The sequence below is a fragment of the Acomys minous genome, assembly GCF_964271855.1.
Source record: "Acomys minous genome assembly, chromosome: 1".
Classification (NCBI taxonomy): Eukaryota; Metazoa; Chordata; class Mammalia; order Rodentia; family Muridae; genus Acomys; species Acomys minous.
The window spans coordinates 152489736-152506044 of NC_140483.1; the positions used below are offsets into that span (position 1 = coordinate 152489736).

The window sequence follows — 16309 nt, forward strand, 5'->3', positions numbered from 1 at the left end:
CTCTGTGTAGCCTTGACTGTCCTGGACTCACTTTGTAGACCAGGCTGGCCTTGAACTCACAGCGATCCACCTGCCTCTGCCTCCCGAGTGCTGGGATTAAAGGTATGCGCCACCATGCCCGGCACCTCCCTCAGTGGGAGATCACACGATCTTTCCACCTCCTAAACGCATCACCATCTATTACCCTTATTCCCAGTGGAATTTTACTGCTACCCTAACAGGGAACACATAGGGGAAAACAAGTCTGGAAGAGTCTTTGAATGACTGGCTGGGGGTGGGGTGGGGTGGGTGGAGAATTAACTAAGTGGAGGGGTTAAAGGGAGAAGGCACACATTTTCTCACTCATTCTCCAGCTCCATGGGTAGGAGCACACACAACCTTCACTGAGATTTACACTGCACTCAACTGTGTTCTATGGGCTTGGGCAATAAGATGATTCTGATATGAGGGATCCCATAGCCTGTGGGGAGACCCCCAAACCAGAGGAGGAGGAGGATGAAGAGGAGGAGGAGGAAGAGGAGGAGGAGGAAGAGGAGGAGGAGGAGAGGAAAGTACAAGAAGTCAAGGGCAATCACCATGAATGCTGCAGGGGAAAAGAGCTGCAACATTCAGAAGAATGGATTGAATGTGATTAGGAGGATGTGGCTAGAGCCCTTCAGTCTTCCGAGCTGAGACAAGGGGGTTGGATGCTGGAGAGGGAGATGTAATGCTCTTTGAAGCACGGAAACCATTCTTCTTATTGAGAACGTCAGGAATGCCATACATTATTCCCGGTCCTTTCAAAAGGCACCATATTCCTCATTTGGAAGATGATGAAAGACAAATGGATGGATTAATTAACTTGCCCCAAATGTTACATCAAGAACAGCTGGATTAAAACCCAGATTGCTAACACTATAGACCACATGCTCTTCATTGCTTTGTAAGCAGAGCATAAGTTGACATATGTGCTTTGGAACATAAGGAGAGAGAGGGAGACGGAGGGAGGGAGAGAAAGAGAGAGAGAGAGAGAGAGAGAGAGAGAGAGAGAGAGAGAGAGAAGGAGGAGGAGTAGTAAAAAACTTATTTAAAACAAAAGCAAAGGTCAGATAAATGTTTACTGTGCTGAACCCACAGGAATAAGGGTCCCAGATGGTGAGGTGTTGAGGGGGAGGACTGGAAATGAGAAGACAAAGGCAATAGTGGGGACTGGGAGGTCTTGCATGAGCTGATGACTATGCTAAGCACGTTTATTAGGAGCTACAGCAACCGCCAGGCGTGGTGGCGCACATCTTTAGTCCCAGCACTTGGGAGGCAGAGGCAGGTGGATCACTGTGAGTTTGAGGCCAGCTTGGTCTACAAAAGCAAGTCCAGGACAGCCAAGGCTATACAGAGAAACCCTGTCTCAAAAAAACACCAAAACTGGGAGAAAAAAAAAAGAAAAGAAAAGAAAAGAAGAAGAAGAAAAGAAAAGGTACAACATCTAAACTGGATATGGTGCTCACCTTTAATCCCAACACTCGGGAGGCAGAAGCAGGTGGGTCTCTGAGTTCGAGGCCAGCCTGGTCCACAGAGTGAATTCCAGGACAGCCAGGGCTACACAGAGAAACCCTGTTTTGAAAAACAAAAACAAACAAGAAGTACAGCATTTTATACACTATCTGTAGGGGCAGAATGGGCCAAGATCTGCAGAGAGCTAAATCAGACAAGGTTGGCAAAGAACACAGGTTACCTCAGACGCAGCCACCTGAGGACAGATAAGCACAGCCCTTCAGGGGAGAATGCTGCCTTCCCACAGGAACAGAAACCTGAATTCCTTTGAGGCCCAGGACTCAGCCCCAGACCAGAGTGTCACCCCTCCAGTGGAGTCTGTGTGACAAATACTACACAGGCCTGAAGCTATGACCCCATAAAGGGGAGAGTCTCCTGGACTGGGGCTGATGTTTCTGCCAAGAGAAAAACTGCAGCTTTTCTCTCGTTGTGCTGACATTCTCTGTCTTTATCCTGTTTCTTAAACTTCACTCCCAAATCAGGACTTCTCAGGCGTAACCACGCTTGCTAGGAGACAAGCCCGACTCGGGACTGCAGCCAGGGACTGTCCAGGTCCGGAGTGGTTCTGCTTCACTTTCATTTATTAAAAGAAACATGACTAGAAATTAATCATTAGATAGTAAGTTAAATTATGGCCTACAGAAAATTGGAGTATTTCAAAAGACTCCAGGTAGTGGCACTCAGTTATCAGTCAGAAGAGGGAACTAAACAAAAGAAAAAGAAAAAGAAAAGAAAAGAAAAGAAAAGAAAAGAAAAGGAAAAAGCTGTCCTGGCACACAGGTGCTGGTCACAAGTTTCGTTAGGGAGAAAACATTGACCCTGGACAAAGGAAGCACATATATATTGATACCGAGCCAGTAACTTAGAAATGATGACGTCTTTTGCTGTGTGTTCTGTACCCTGAATTGTTTCATTCAAAGTTGTGATTCAAGATATGACAACACAATAACTTCATGTTTTGTACCTGTCCTGTGTATGCTTGAGTGCTCACTGACTTCCTTGAATCTTCTCTGTGGGAAAATATAACCACAAGCCCCCCCCTTCTTTCAAAATGTGTGTTTAAAAACTTAGACTGCTTAGCTACAAAATACACTCAGATGCAAAACTCAATCTTGAGTCGTTCTGTCTGTCAACACGCCTTATCTCTGTTCGCCGACTCTTCGAGAACCCCCATTCCCAGGGACCTATCCCTGATTGAGCTGGTCCATGGCACCAGAGCTTGCCAAGTCTGCCTCTGGGCAAAGGGCGCAGAACTATAGCTCCCTTTGTCCTTTCATCTGGGCCTCGGAGAAAGCCTTGAATCAGCCTGGCTCCCAACGCAGTGCAGTACAAGGGTGAGTTCGTATCCCTAGCACTCACACACAATGCTGAGGATGGTTAATCCCAGAGATGGGGCGACAGGGATAGGAGGATCCCTGATATTTGCTGGCCAGCCAGCCTAGCCAAATTGGTCCCAGTGAGAGACCTTGTCTCAACAAACAACACAGGAGCTGGGGATGTGGCTTGGTGGTTAAGAGCACTTGCTGTAGAAGCCAGAAGACCTGAGTTTGAGCCCCCAGCACCCATGTGAAAAGCTGGTTGTGGCTAAACACACACACCTGCAACCCACTACTGAGTGGGATGGAGGCAGGAAGGCCACTAGTGCTTGCTGGCTGCGAGCCTGGCTCTAGGTTCAGTAAGAAACACTGTCTCAAAGGAGTAAGGCAAGGAGTGATAGAGAAGGACACCTGGCATCTGCCTCTGGGCTCATGCACACACACAGGTGCACATGATAGAGAAGGACACCCGGCATCCTCCTCTGGGCTCATGCACACACACAGGTGCATATGATATAGAAAGACACCTGGCATCTGCCTCTGGGCTCATGCACACACACAGGTGCACATGATAGAGAAGGACACCTGGCATCTGCCTCTGGGCTCATGCACACACACAGGTGCACATGATAGAGAAGGACACCTGGCATCTGCCTCTGAGCTTATGCACACACACAGGTGCACATGATAGAGAAGGACACCTGGCATCTGCCTCTGGGCTCATGCACGCACACAGGTGCACATGATAGAGAAGGACACCTGGCATCTGCCTCTGGGCTCATGCACACACACAGGTGCACATGATAGAGAAGGACACCTGGCATCCTCCTTTGGGCTCGTGCACACACAAAGGGTGCACACCTGCCACTCTTACCCCAACACACACTTACGTACACAAAACAACAACAACAAAAAGCCACCAAAACCCCCAAAGTAGACCACACTTGAGGGATGATATCTGAAGCTGACCTCCAGCTTCCACACACATGCGTACACACGTGTACAAGAACACACACGCTGTCAATATCAGGAAAGAATTACACATGAATTGAGAAGCAAAAAAAAAAAAAGGCTAAAAGAATTTTTTCAGAAGATGTTCTTGAATTTTATTAGAGTATCTAATATATTGTTTACCAAAAGAATAACAGTGACTCCCTAAAATTAAGTGGATTTTAGGGGGCCAGGAACATGTAGAAGGAGAGAGAATCTGATTTGATTTGAGGGAAAGATGCCTTAGGTACCAATGCTAAACATTAACCAGGAAACAATGATACTCTCCTGCCCCCATCACACACTCAAGAACAGACTTCACTTTGTTTAAAAATGCATACGATTGATACTGGGGAGTGTTAGACTCTGGGTTGAGGTTCACCAGGCCACACTTGTTTACAGCAGCCTTTCCTTTCCAGAGCCTCACAGCCACTAGCAAGTCCCTTTCAAGCTGAGCTAGATTGTGAATTTGTATGAGACTCCGGGAAAGAAACGTGAATTCACAAACCAGACAGACTCTGCCCAACGCATGCTCATCAACAGCCCCTTTATCTCCAGAGCTGATTGTGGGCCCTGCTGCTACAGGGAAAGACAGGTATCCCACTCAGAGCCCAAGAGTCTGTAAACAAATTTCCCAGGTGCCTAGAGTCCAGGAGAGTGACAGGTGCCATTCTGACTTCACCAAGGAAGTTTTTGGGCTAGGTTGCCAGTTTCTGGGACACTAGAGGGGAACATTCCCTCACCAGAGTGGGATATCAGCGGGATATCTGTGGTGACACATCTTACACCTGTATAACTAGAAGTGCCCTTCCCTCCCAACCCCCCAAATCTTCAAGATCCCACATTCATATTCCAGAATACCCCCTCCCCTTGCCACCCACAAATCAGAGACAGATTGACCATGTGAAACCTGCCTCTTCCTCCGAGACCTACATGATAGCAGTGTTGTGGAAGTTTTGGTTTCTATGTAAACACGTTTTTGTTTTAATCCCAGGTGTGGGATATGGAGACTGCTCCAGTTTGTCCACAGCTGATAACTGCCTCATGAGAGGGCACGTGACCTTTGTCAGCTGGGGACTACCTTGTGTGGGGGTGTGGTCTTTGCCGGTGGGAATAAATGCCAGACTCGGTGGGAATAAATGCTAGACTCAGAGAGAGACTGGCGGATTCCAAGAAAGAAGAAGGCTGCAGGTGCCTCCTTTGCTGCTACTGGTTGTTTTTTATATAGTTTGATTAGAAGTTGGAGATATCCTTGTCCCAAGAAACCCTGAACAGCAGGAAGCAGCTAAGGAAAATTATGCCCCCTCTCCCCATTAACCTTTCTCTCCTACCTGGTATTGCGATATTAGAGGGAGAAGGAGATGTAAGGAACACAAAATAAAAATAATGTTAAAAATATGCCAACCTAGCAGGCCTGGTTTGTGTACCTTCACACGCTCCAGAGCTGCACCTGCTATTGCCTGTCTGTCTGTCCATGGTGTTAATAACTTCTAATGAGCTTCTTACTCCAAAGGACAATGTGCCAAACTCTCCTCTTGGTTCCCAAATGCTAGGCCTTTCAGGAGGGACCTGTGTGGTCCAATAGGCTGCAAAGGTGGTAGTTTGTGGAGATATTTTCCAAGTCTGAAGATCCTTTTAGTCATGTTTTTCCTCCCTTGGGCTCTGATTACTATGTATCTTCCATGATGGCGGCTATTTTTGTTTGTTTGTTGTATTGTTGCATACAGGGTCTCATGTAACTCAGGAACAAACTCCTGATTGTCTCACCTCCAACTCCTAATGGCCGGGATCAAACCTGGCTAATGATTGGTGGATTTTAATAGGAAGTTAATTGGCGGAGGAGAAGACAAGGCTAGGAAAGAAAGGAGGAAAGGCTGACAGGAAGTAGATTTGTAATGAAGCTGGGAAGTGCCATCTCAGTGAGAGGTGGAAGAAACCATCCTTTCCCAAGGGCTCCTTGAACACACAAGATGGTAGGTGGAACTGATCTGATCCTTTCTACTTAGGCCGACCACAGTGTGGGAGGCTCAAGATGAAAAGATGTGATCACTAATAACTGAATTGTCTCTAGGTCTCCAGACAGAGCAACCAGAAAATACCCCGCTGGCTAACGTTCCTGCTTTATCTCTGGGACCAACTGTTCTACTGGTCCTAGCCATAGAGGAGCATCAAGTGTTACTTATCACATTTCCTTATAAGACTAAACTGAGGCTGCTGGATAAGAGAACCTATTCATCCTAATGGTAAGCAATGTGACTTGAGTAATCTCTTGATTTTAGAGAAAAGACCATGTTGCCATTAAGACGTTCATTTCCCATGATTCCTATAACTGGGGCGATCCAGTTGTTGTTCATTGTTGAAGGACCTGGTTATGGCTCTGTGTGGTTTATTGATAAGTCAATTGGTAGCCACAAGGATGAGACATCTGGTTGAGTGGAAAGCGTTAGGGTGGGCCATATAAGCCCAGGTTTCTGGCAGCTTGGGAGATCCTGGGCGGTCTCCTCTGGGGGAATGGGTAGTGAGCTGGTTTCCCAGACCTGTGTAGGTTCTTTGCGGAAGGAAGACACTCAGTGTTGGCTTGTAAGCTGAAGCCTGCCTCCTGCAGTGGGATACCACCCTCCTGACTTTGACACTGGGCAACCTCTGGGATTTTGTTTTGCTGCTGTGTCTTCTGATTGTTTTTCGACACATCGGAGTCTCCTTCTGGAGATAGCCTTGGTTCTGACTTCGAAAGGTCTCCCTTGAGGTTCCCTTGGTGACTGGCTTCCAGATGGAAGGTTTGAACCAAGCGATGCATCTCTAGATATGTGTGCCATGGAGTTTCGGGAGCCTGATGGCAGCTTCTGTCCATTTCCTCCAACATCCCCTCAACCTCAGAGTTAGTCTCCTCCAGGGACAGTGAGCTCCTTCTCTCTTTGTTAATCCAAACAGCACTGGTCACCGATTCTGCTGGGGTAGGCATGGTCCCTTCTAAGAAAAGAAGGCACAGCAGTGTCACTACTGGGAGGTATCTGGGTTACCTCCCTTTGAGGAGGACTCAGAGCTTTCAGATTAGAGGAAGGCCAGACCCCAGATGCCAAGGCAGGGGGCAGATATCCAGAACATTGTACATGTAGATCCACACATCCCCAACGCACACATTATCTGGCATATGTGTATTCTCTCTCTCTCTCTCTCTCCCTCCCTCCCTCCCCCCCTGTCTCTCTCACACACACATGCGCTCTTCTTCCCCAACATATAGATATAATTATTCATCACTCAACAAATACTTATCAAACACTATATCCAAGGTCTTATTTATTTGAGGTCCCATGATTATAGCAGTAAGATAACTCATAACCTTATAGATGGGTCCTAATAGAGGAGAAAGACAGCAAGCTAATACATATGTTAAAAATCCAGGTGCTTCACCTCATACAATGATAATTTTAGAACTGTATAATGCTTGTGAGAAGTTATATGTTTTCAGAGCTCTGATGCTGGATCAGATCTGACAGGATGCATTCCTCTCAGCGTGCTGGACGCTGACATCCTGTATCCTTCATGTTCCAGCACCAGGCACTTTTAGAACAGGACAGCTTCTAGGACAGCATTGTAGAAAGCTTCTGATTCCAATTGGTCCAACGTTTCAGTCTGTCCCAAACAGGATTCCAATTAAGCCTGGAATTTCTCAGCATTTAGAAACTGAACCACAAATGCTATCTCTGGCTTGTTTAACTATTTTCCCCACTTTCATTTTGGGTTCCCTCAAAGGTATTATTTGCCCTAAATCAGCTTGAAGAAACCTTAAGAGAATGACATCCCATTTCCCCTAAGGTGAGTTGAATAGGTTTTTCTTTGCTCTCTTGGGTTACATATGCTTGTTTTCATTGGGAGTTGGTTATAAGTCATTATTGGTCTTATACAGAGATAAAACTAGGTTGGACTTGGATGTCCTTCTTTTCCTTTATCTTTCTTTCATAGGTAAGGAGACAGGAGGTGAAAAGAAAGAAAGAAGGATAAAGAAATATGTAGAGATGATAGAGCAAAAGGATTATTGAATCTACTTCTCAGCTTAAGGCCATAATTGTTACTCACAAGTAAAGTTATTTTTAATTCATTGTTATATAATTTTGCATATTGATGCAAAATAAAGTTAATTTTGATACATAGGTATAGAATTCAAACTTAAGATTATTCTTCACACACATTAAATATATTTCTACCCTAATATGAGGTATTATACTCGTCCAACTCAATTGTGATACAAGGTTTATTTCTAACACCTTGAAAGTGGTACTGCAGGCCGTTTAGTAATTAAGTGATACAAGCTAATTGTTAGTTGAGTAAATCATGGTCATGTCAATTACTAGTCTATTTTTATCACAAGAATATATATCCTAGATCTAACAGAGAGATATGATTCTATAAATATATAAGGAAAAATAGTTAGATGAGGTCTTCAAAAGACCTCAAAATACCTACAGAATATGACATTTAAAGCTGTTTTTATAATTCTAAATACTCTTTGACAACAAGACAGGTTAACTCCTGGCAACACCCAGCCTATCTTAAAGAAGATAATGAGCATCAAAGAACCTCATTATGGAGATGGCTTCAAATGCGGCAAACCAGCCACTGGGCAAAATGTACTTGTTTCTGCCACAGACAGAATTCTGCCTAAAATGGGTCAAACTTGGATGCAGGCAGAGTTGATGGCCAAACTCTGCTAAGATAAGGTAAGCAAGTCCTCAATAGTTCTTGCCTCACGACTATGTCTGTCAGATATACTGGGCCAGAAAGCTGAAGATGATCCTCCAATATTATAGAGTTTTGGGTGACTGTTCATGCAACAAACTGTCTCTGTCATTTTTTCATTTTGGAAGATGCTAACCTGAACTTCCAGTTCACTCAGGTAATTAAGTTTTATTCCTTCTCAAGTCTCTTGTTGGGGTTGAAGAAAAGATAGTTTAGTCTTACAATTAAGCTTGGTTGGTTAGGGGTTAAGATGTTTTTAGGTCTAGATAGATGTTCTAAGTAAATAGAGATGGGATATGATAGATATTGATTTTCATTCAGAATTTTAGGCTCAACAAGAGAAGAAAGATGTTTACTTCTTCAAGTTTGCCAGATACAAATAGCCAAATCACTATGAATGTAACAGTTATATAATTCCTGATTGTTCCGTGGTTCTTCCTGCTGTATGTAGTTTATTTTATTTATGTGTAATAATACAAATGTATATGTTTAAAAAAGAAATAAAATTTAAAACAATCCAGGAGCTAACTGGACAATGGAGAGAGAGAGAGAGGGAGAGAGAGAGGGGGGGGCAATATTTTGGCTCTCATTCTCAAGTGGGATGTCTTCACCTAGGCCCTCTCAGGCTTCGAGAGCTACACAGAAGAGGAGTGCGGGGAGACTGTAGGAGCCAGGGGAGATGACTACAAGGAAACAGCATCCTCCAGACACAGCAGGATCCAGACCGATGTGCACGTGAACTCACAGAGACCGGCAGCACACACGAGGCCTGCACAGGTTCAAGTCAGACAGGAGTCCCAGCACTGAGGGAGGGAAGCAGACAAGAGCTCCTGCTCCTAACGAAGAAGCTATCTGCAACTGGTGCACATGTGCATAGAAACATCAGCATTTCCAGTGAAGTCTCCTGGGGTACATTAACCACACTTCAGGGCAGGGCAAGCCCAGCAGTAGATGGCCAACCCCAAAACGAACTCAAGATAATTATGTAGACGTTTTGTCTTATGTGGCTTTGTTTGTTTGTTTGTTTTGTCTTACTGCTTATGTTTTTTCTTTGCATGTGGCTTTGTTTGTGTTTTAAAGAGAGAGAGAAAGGTCTTGGAGTTGTGTGGGTAGGAGGATCTGGGAGGAGCTGAGGGAGGGGATAAATACAATTAGATTATATTGTATGAAAATAATTTTTTCAATAAAAACAATTCAGTTGCTAGCCAATTTTATAAAAAAATCTCAAGCATAAGTGAGGGTAAAAAACTCCAGGGAGGGGAATGGAGAAATGTCTCAGAGGTTAAGAACACTGACTGCTTTCCAAAGGTCCTGAGTTCAATTCCCAGCAACCACATCGTGGCTCACAACCATCTATAAGGTGATCTGATGCCCTCTTCTGGCAGGTAGGTGTATATGCAGGCAGAACACTGTATACATAATAAATAAATAAATCTACAAAACAAAGAAACAAACAAACACCTTCAGTGAGAGTCTGTGAATTTTGTCTGGGAAGAAGTGAAAATTATATTTCAGAATGGCAAAGACTGCTGGGCCGTGATGGTGCACACCTTTAATCCTAGCACTAGGGAGGCAGAAGCAGGCAGATGCCTGTGTTTTGGAGGTCAGTTTGGAGCTAGTTCCAGGACAGCTAGGGGACACACACACACACACACACACACACACACACACACACACACACACACACACACACACACACACTTTCATTGCTGTGATTTAGTAGTACCGTACTACCAGTATCTTCCCTTACATTTTGCACTGTCCAGCACCGCATGTTCCTATCATGATGTATGGTGCTGACAAAGATCCAAAGCAACAGGATCAAGTGACCCTGGAATGAAACCCTTAAAACCATGAGCCAAAATAAAACTTTCTCTCTTTTACACTTATTTTGTCTTATACTTTGTCACATGATGGAAAGCTGACTAACTACTCCCATCTAATTTTTTTTTCTTTTTTTGAGACAGGGTTTCTCTGTGTAGCCTTTACTGTCCTGGACTTGTTTATAGACCAGGATGGCCTTAAAATAACAGAGATCCGCCTACCTCTGTGTTCCCAAGTGCTGGGATTACAGGTATGCGCCATGAAGCCCAGCCTCATCTGAATTCTTACACACACATCAGAGGAGAATGTTGTTCTTAGCTTATGGAGGTTTGTGCCCTAGGCTTCTGATAATGATTTTATTATTGAAGACAGAAAGTCCATAGACACTTTTCTGAGACGCTTTCAGTGTCTCTTTCTTTTTTAAAAGAATTATTTATCATGCATAGAGAGCTCTGCCTGCATGTACACCTGCAGGCCAGAAGAGGGCATCCAATCACAGTATCTGTTTCTTCTCTGAGTGGGCTTCTAAGCTGAGGATGCAGAAAGGTGCCTCTTTCTTTTTTATTTTAATTAATTAATTAATTAATTAATTAATTATTACTTTGTGGAATGTGAAAGTTCACTGTGAACTTTTTAGGGGCATCAGGAATTGTTTTCCTACAGAAATCAGATCAGTTCTGAGCCTGAAGTCCTGTGCTGGCACTTCTTATTAGCCTGTTTGCAAACAGTTGGCACTGGAGGAATGATGTCACCACTACGCTCCTCTGAGACCCAGCTTGATAGATCCAAAAGAACCAGGAGAGCTAGAAGAACAGACACAGTCATTTTTGCACACATTGCAGACCTCACTCCTCACTGCACTCCCTTGCAGACCCCAAGGGAGAATGATGATGCTCCTGCTTCTAACTTTATTATGCTTTTAGCATGGCAAGCACACCGCCTTCACACACTCAGAGGCTTTGCAGGAATCAGAGAACAAGGAAAGAAGGGGAGGAAAACAGGAAGTGGAAACCAGAATCCTCCCTCATCCTGAGTCTACCAGGAGAGGTCTCTGGAGGTGGGAGGGGGTCACAGGGACAGGCAAGCCTTCATTGCAGGATCTGTTAATGAGAGAGAGAGAGAGAGAGAGAGAGAGAGAGAGAGAGAGAGAGAGAGGGAGAGAGAGAAAGAAGAAGAAGAAGGAGAAGAAGGAGGAGAAGAAAGAAGAAGAAAGAGAGAAGAAGAAGAAGACGAAGAAGAAGAAGAAGAAGAAGAAGAAGAAGAAGAAGAAGAAGAAGAAGAAGAAAGAAGGAGGAGGAGGAAGAGGAGGAGGGCAGAGTTAGCAATGGTCCCTAGCCATTAGTGGAACCTTCTGCTGCTACTCTCTTTAGCACTGGGTCTTCCTTCAATCTTCAAACAAAAGGGAATATTCCAGAACACAGAGAAGTCTCATAATATGTTCCTTCTGTCCTTTCTTAATCTTTTTTTCAAGATAAGTGTTTTGCCTGCATGGGCACATGTGCACCATATGCATGCCTAGTGCCTGTGGAGTTCAGAAAAGGAAACCACCATGGAGGTGTGCAATGGCCTCCAGGTCCTCTGTAAGAGCAAGACATGCTCTTAACCATCTCTCCATCTTCCCATGTTCTGTCTTTACATCTGCTTTGGTTTGATTTGGTCTGGAGGGGGGATGGGGGTGGTAAAGTGGGGCTTTGTTCCAGGGCTATGTCCATAACTACTCCATTCTATGATGGGAGACTTCTCACTGTAGAATGTGCACTTCTTTGTCTCCCTGAGCCCTGAGTTCTGGCCTAGCCAGTTCTCAAGAACAGTGGGAGCCTTTCTTTTCGAAAGCCATTCTCTCTGTTTTGCGCGGGGATCCAGTCAGGAAGCTGAGAGCCTCCATCACCTCACTTAGCTTAGCTGGGGGCCAATCCCAGTCACCTGACTGACCAGTTTAGCCAGATCAGAACTAGGAGAAAACAGGCACAGAGACCAGGAACTGTGGCCACTGGCCAAACACCTGGCAGAGGCCTCTGTTCCTTTGGCTAAGGGACAGACTGGGCACAGCCACCCTGAGCAAGCTTTCCTGAATCAGTGCTGACTGGGGCGACAGCTCCTGCCTTCCTCACCAGGAGACTGGCCCAGGCGTGGTCCTGCCCTCCTTGAACTTTAAGCCCACCAGCCCACCCAAAGAAAAGCCCGCTGTCCCAGCACTCAGCAAGCCCTACCTTTAGGGAACACCATTACGTGAGCCTGGGTCCTCTGCTGTCTCCTCAGACTGTCATACTGGGCGCGAAGATATTGGATATTTATAGGAGATCCTTGACGTGGCGCTTGAGTCCGGGAACCCTCAGCCATTAAGCAGGTCCCCAGCTCCGAGAGGTTGGGTAGGGCAGGGCACGGGCAGGCCAACCCTTTCATCTGTAAGTTTGCTTCCGGGAGAAAAACAAACACTGAGGGCTGAGGCAGGGGGAGGGGAGGGGAAAAGAAGGGTGGGAGGTAGGGTGAAAGAAAGAAAGGGGTGGTGGGGTGGGGGAGCAGGGAGCGAGGAGAGAAGCTGCCACTATAAGGGGTGAGGGGGGAGAATCAAAGGAACCAAAGTCAGGAGGTGGGAAAGGTTAGTTCTTAACTAGAGGTCTGGAAGAGTTGGGGAGGGGCCAGGAAAGAGGAGCCCGGGAGAGAAGGGAAGAATGAAGGGGCTAAGAGTGGAGAGTGGGGAAACCGCGTGGGTGGGGGGAGGTGGGGGAAGGAGCGGGCTGAAGAGCCACAGGTAGCAGTGGGTGCTAACGGGTAAAGGCAAGCTCCGCTGCAGGGATCTTTTCTCCCAGTCGAAGGAGCTTTTTATTCCAGCTGCTTGGCTGAGTGGTGGTCAAGTTTAGAATGCAGTTCCAAGAGCTACAGTGAGATTCCAAGGTTCCTGGCAGAGCCCAGCTGGGCTGAGGTGTGCCAGGTGCGCCTGCTCGGCACACAAATTTTGAACTTGACTTAGCAGGTCATCAAAACCTGCTGGTTGAATGCGCAGCCACCACAAAAAAGAAACAGCTTCGGCATCCTTAAAAGCTGGGACTCACCATGTGTGCGAGAGATCACCCCAAGGTCTCCATGAAGCCCCTGACACACTTCCCAGATAAAAGCGCAGGCACTAAGTCTGCGATAAAGAAAGGGTTCAGGGGAACCCTGGCTTCCCGCCAGCCCCACCTCTTTGACATTTGAGCAGCCTTTGTGGTCTTGGCCTTTTCCAACTAAGCAACAAGTGGATGTTTATTTTGCCCACAGTTACGTGCACCTCCACTCCTGTTTTCCAGCCCTACCATTTCTTTGAATGGCAGACGCTGCCTCTTCTTACACTAGCCTTGACCTCTCCTTGCTCTGCTTGCTCAAGTAAGTCTTTTTCTTTCTTCTAATGCAATTCTTGCCACTGGCCACATTCCCAGTAGGGTTGCAGAGCAATGGTTGAGGAACTGGGGGAGGGTAAATCGTCAATGGGTAGTGAATTAGTTCACTGGGGCTGCTACAACAAAGTCCCACAAACTGCATGCTTTGAACAACAGACACTGTCCTGTTTGTTTCACAGAGACTATAAATTCAAGGTCAAGTGTGACCCGAGTTCTTCTGGGGACTGTGTGGAGAGCCCATCCTCCACGCATTGCCTAGCTCCTGTTGGCTTGCTCTCGCTACTTGGTGACCTTTATGTTTTATGTTCCTTTATGAAGGAATCATGTCAGCTTTGTCTCCTCATGATGCTCTGTCTCATGTACGTCTCTGTTGGAATTTCCCCCTTTTATAAGGACGCCAGTCACTGGAATAGTGCTTGCTGGTCTTAATTTAACTAGTTAAATTGACTATAAACCTACTTCCAAGTGGGACACACTGTTAGGCTCCAGATTCAGGATTTCAGCAAGTGAGCGGGAGTTGAGGGGACATGATTTAGCACATGTTGGGTCTACCATGGCAGTTTCATTCAGGTCAACAAGAGGAAGAGAGGAGATGATCTGGGCGAGGGACAACAGGAAGTTAGTTTTAGATGTTATAGTTGGGGTGTCTTTCTGGTAGCAGGAGGGAGCCAGGTGCTTTGTGGGGGAATCTCACTTGAAAATGCCATTGTTTTGGAAAAAACGATAGTATATTGTTGGAAACGTTTTATTGTTAGAAATATATAGATTCAAGAGGTGGTCCTAAACTGATCCTCTCTTCCTTCCTCCCTCCTTTTACTTCCTTTTATGAGTTATTTGTTCATATTTGTATGGATGCACGTGCATAAGTGTGTGTATGTGTGCGTGTGTGTGTGTATGTGTGCGTGTGTGCACATGTGTGTATGAAAGTCAAAGGATGATGGCAGATGTCATCAATCACACTCCACATTGTTTCTGACAGTCTCCTGATGGACCTGAAATGCACCCCTTTGCCTAGGCCGGCCAGTGAGCTCCAGGGACCTGTAGGCTTCAGTGTTGGGGTGGCTTGGCCTTGCCTTTACGCTAAGCCATGGAGCTGCAGTTAGGTCCTCATACTTGCCCAGCAAGCACTTAACCAACTGAGCCATGTCCCCAGCCTCTCCCTCTCTCCCTCCCTCTTTCCCTTGCTTTTTCCTTTTGTCCCTTCATTTTCATTTAGTCTTGTTTTTTTTAATTTTTTTGTGACAATTTCACTTTGTATCCCAAACTGGCCTGGCACTCATGGCTATCCTCCTGTTTCAGACTCCCATCCCCACCTAAGTGCTAGCGTTATATGCACACTGCCCGTGCCTGGCTTTCTTTCTTATCAGATTCCCATTAGGGTACCCATGTTCACACTTGGCACACAGAGAAATCCTCCCTTATACTCTGCTGGGTTTTTTCTTCCTCCTCTCCTACCTCAGGTTCTTTTTCTTTTGTGGTGAGGAGCACATGGCAGACTTTGTTCACGTTAGGGAACACCAGGAAGCAGAGCATGATGGGAGCTAAGGTGGGTATATCCTCCAACAGCCATCCCTCCCCCTCACCAATGGCCAATTTCCAAAGACTCCATACTTCTTCTTTTGTTTGTTTGTTCTGTCTTTGTTTTTCTGTCTGTCTGTGTGTCTGTTTTTTCATTTGTTTGAGACAGGGTCTCACTATGTAGCCCTGGCTATCCTGGAACTTACTGTGTAGACCAGGCTGGACTAACTCACAGGGATCCGCCTGGCTCTGCCTCCTGAGTACTGAGATTAAAGGAGTATGCCACCTCTGCCCAGAAACTTGATAACCTCTTAAGACAGTGTCATAAGCTGGGGACCATGCACTGAAGCATGAGCCTTCAGGGGACATTTCATATTCAAACTGTAGCTGGTGGCTAAAGATGGGGAAGGTGGAACGTCATTTTCTCCCCTGTGGAATAGCTAAGGAGCCTCCTGTGTGGGCAACTTGTTATCTTCTTAGTACATGGTAAAAGCTTCACCCCTGAGCATTCCGACTCAATTAGTCTGCGGTGGTGCCTGCACATGTGTATACTTCTAAAGGTCCCTGTGTTACAGGGAGCTCACCAGAGATGAGCGACAGTGCATAGCCAATAGAAAGTCTTTTTACCAGTTAGCTGGGACCACACTCAAGTGTCCTGGGACCCGAGTGTAGCCTCAAGTGTCCAAAATGTGGGGTGTTTTGAAAAGCAGACACCACATCCTGGCATCTTGCTCAGGGGGCAGCGGCAGGGGAGCTTAGCAGTTTGAAGCAAGCAGCTTAACAGAAACTAAGTCAGCTAGGACATCCAGACCTTTGGTTCCCAGAATAGAGTTGGGTAATTTCCCATGGGATTCTCCATCAAGGAGATAAGATTCTACTTAAAGCTGAAATGGCCTCAGCAAGAGTACAAGATGGAGGGACCTCTGCATCGTCACGCTCCGTCACACCTGCTGCCCTGAAGAAGGTAGCCGGTTTTGTGGCTACCCAAGGCTCCAGTTAAAGGACAAGCACTAAGAG

General features: G+C 45.9%; 1 protein-coding gene across 1 annotated transcript; it reads right to left on the minus strand.

Annotated features, from left to right (window-relative positions):
* Positions 1 to 3926: 3926 nt before the first annotated feature.
* LOC311598660 (uncharacterized protein C9orf152) lies at positions 3927 to 13492 on the minus strand. Its single transcript, XM_084783919.1, has 3 exons — positions 13451 to 13492; positions 12608 to 12811; positions 3927 to 6806 (listed from the first exon to the last, which is right to left on the minus strand). Exons 2-3 carry the CDS (start codon positions 12798 to 12800, stop codon positions 6280 to 6282), a joined length of 720 nt encoding a protein of 239 aa, XP_084640045.1. The 5' UTR covers positions 12801 to 12811; positions 13451 to 13492; the 3' UTR covers positions 3927 to 6279.
* Between the last annotated feature and the right edge of the window lie 2817 nt (positions 13493 to 16309).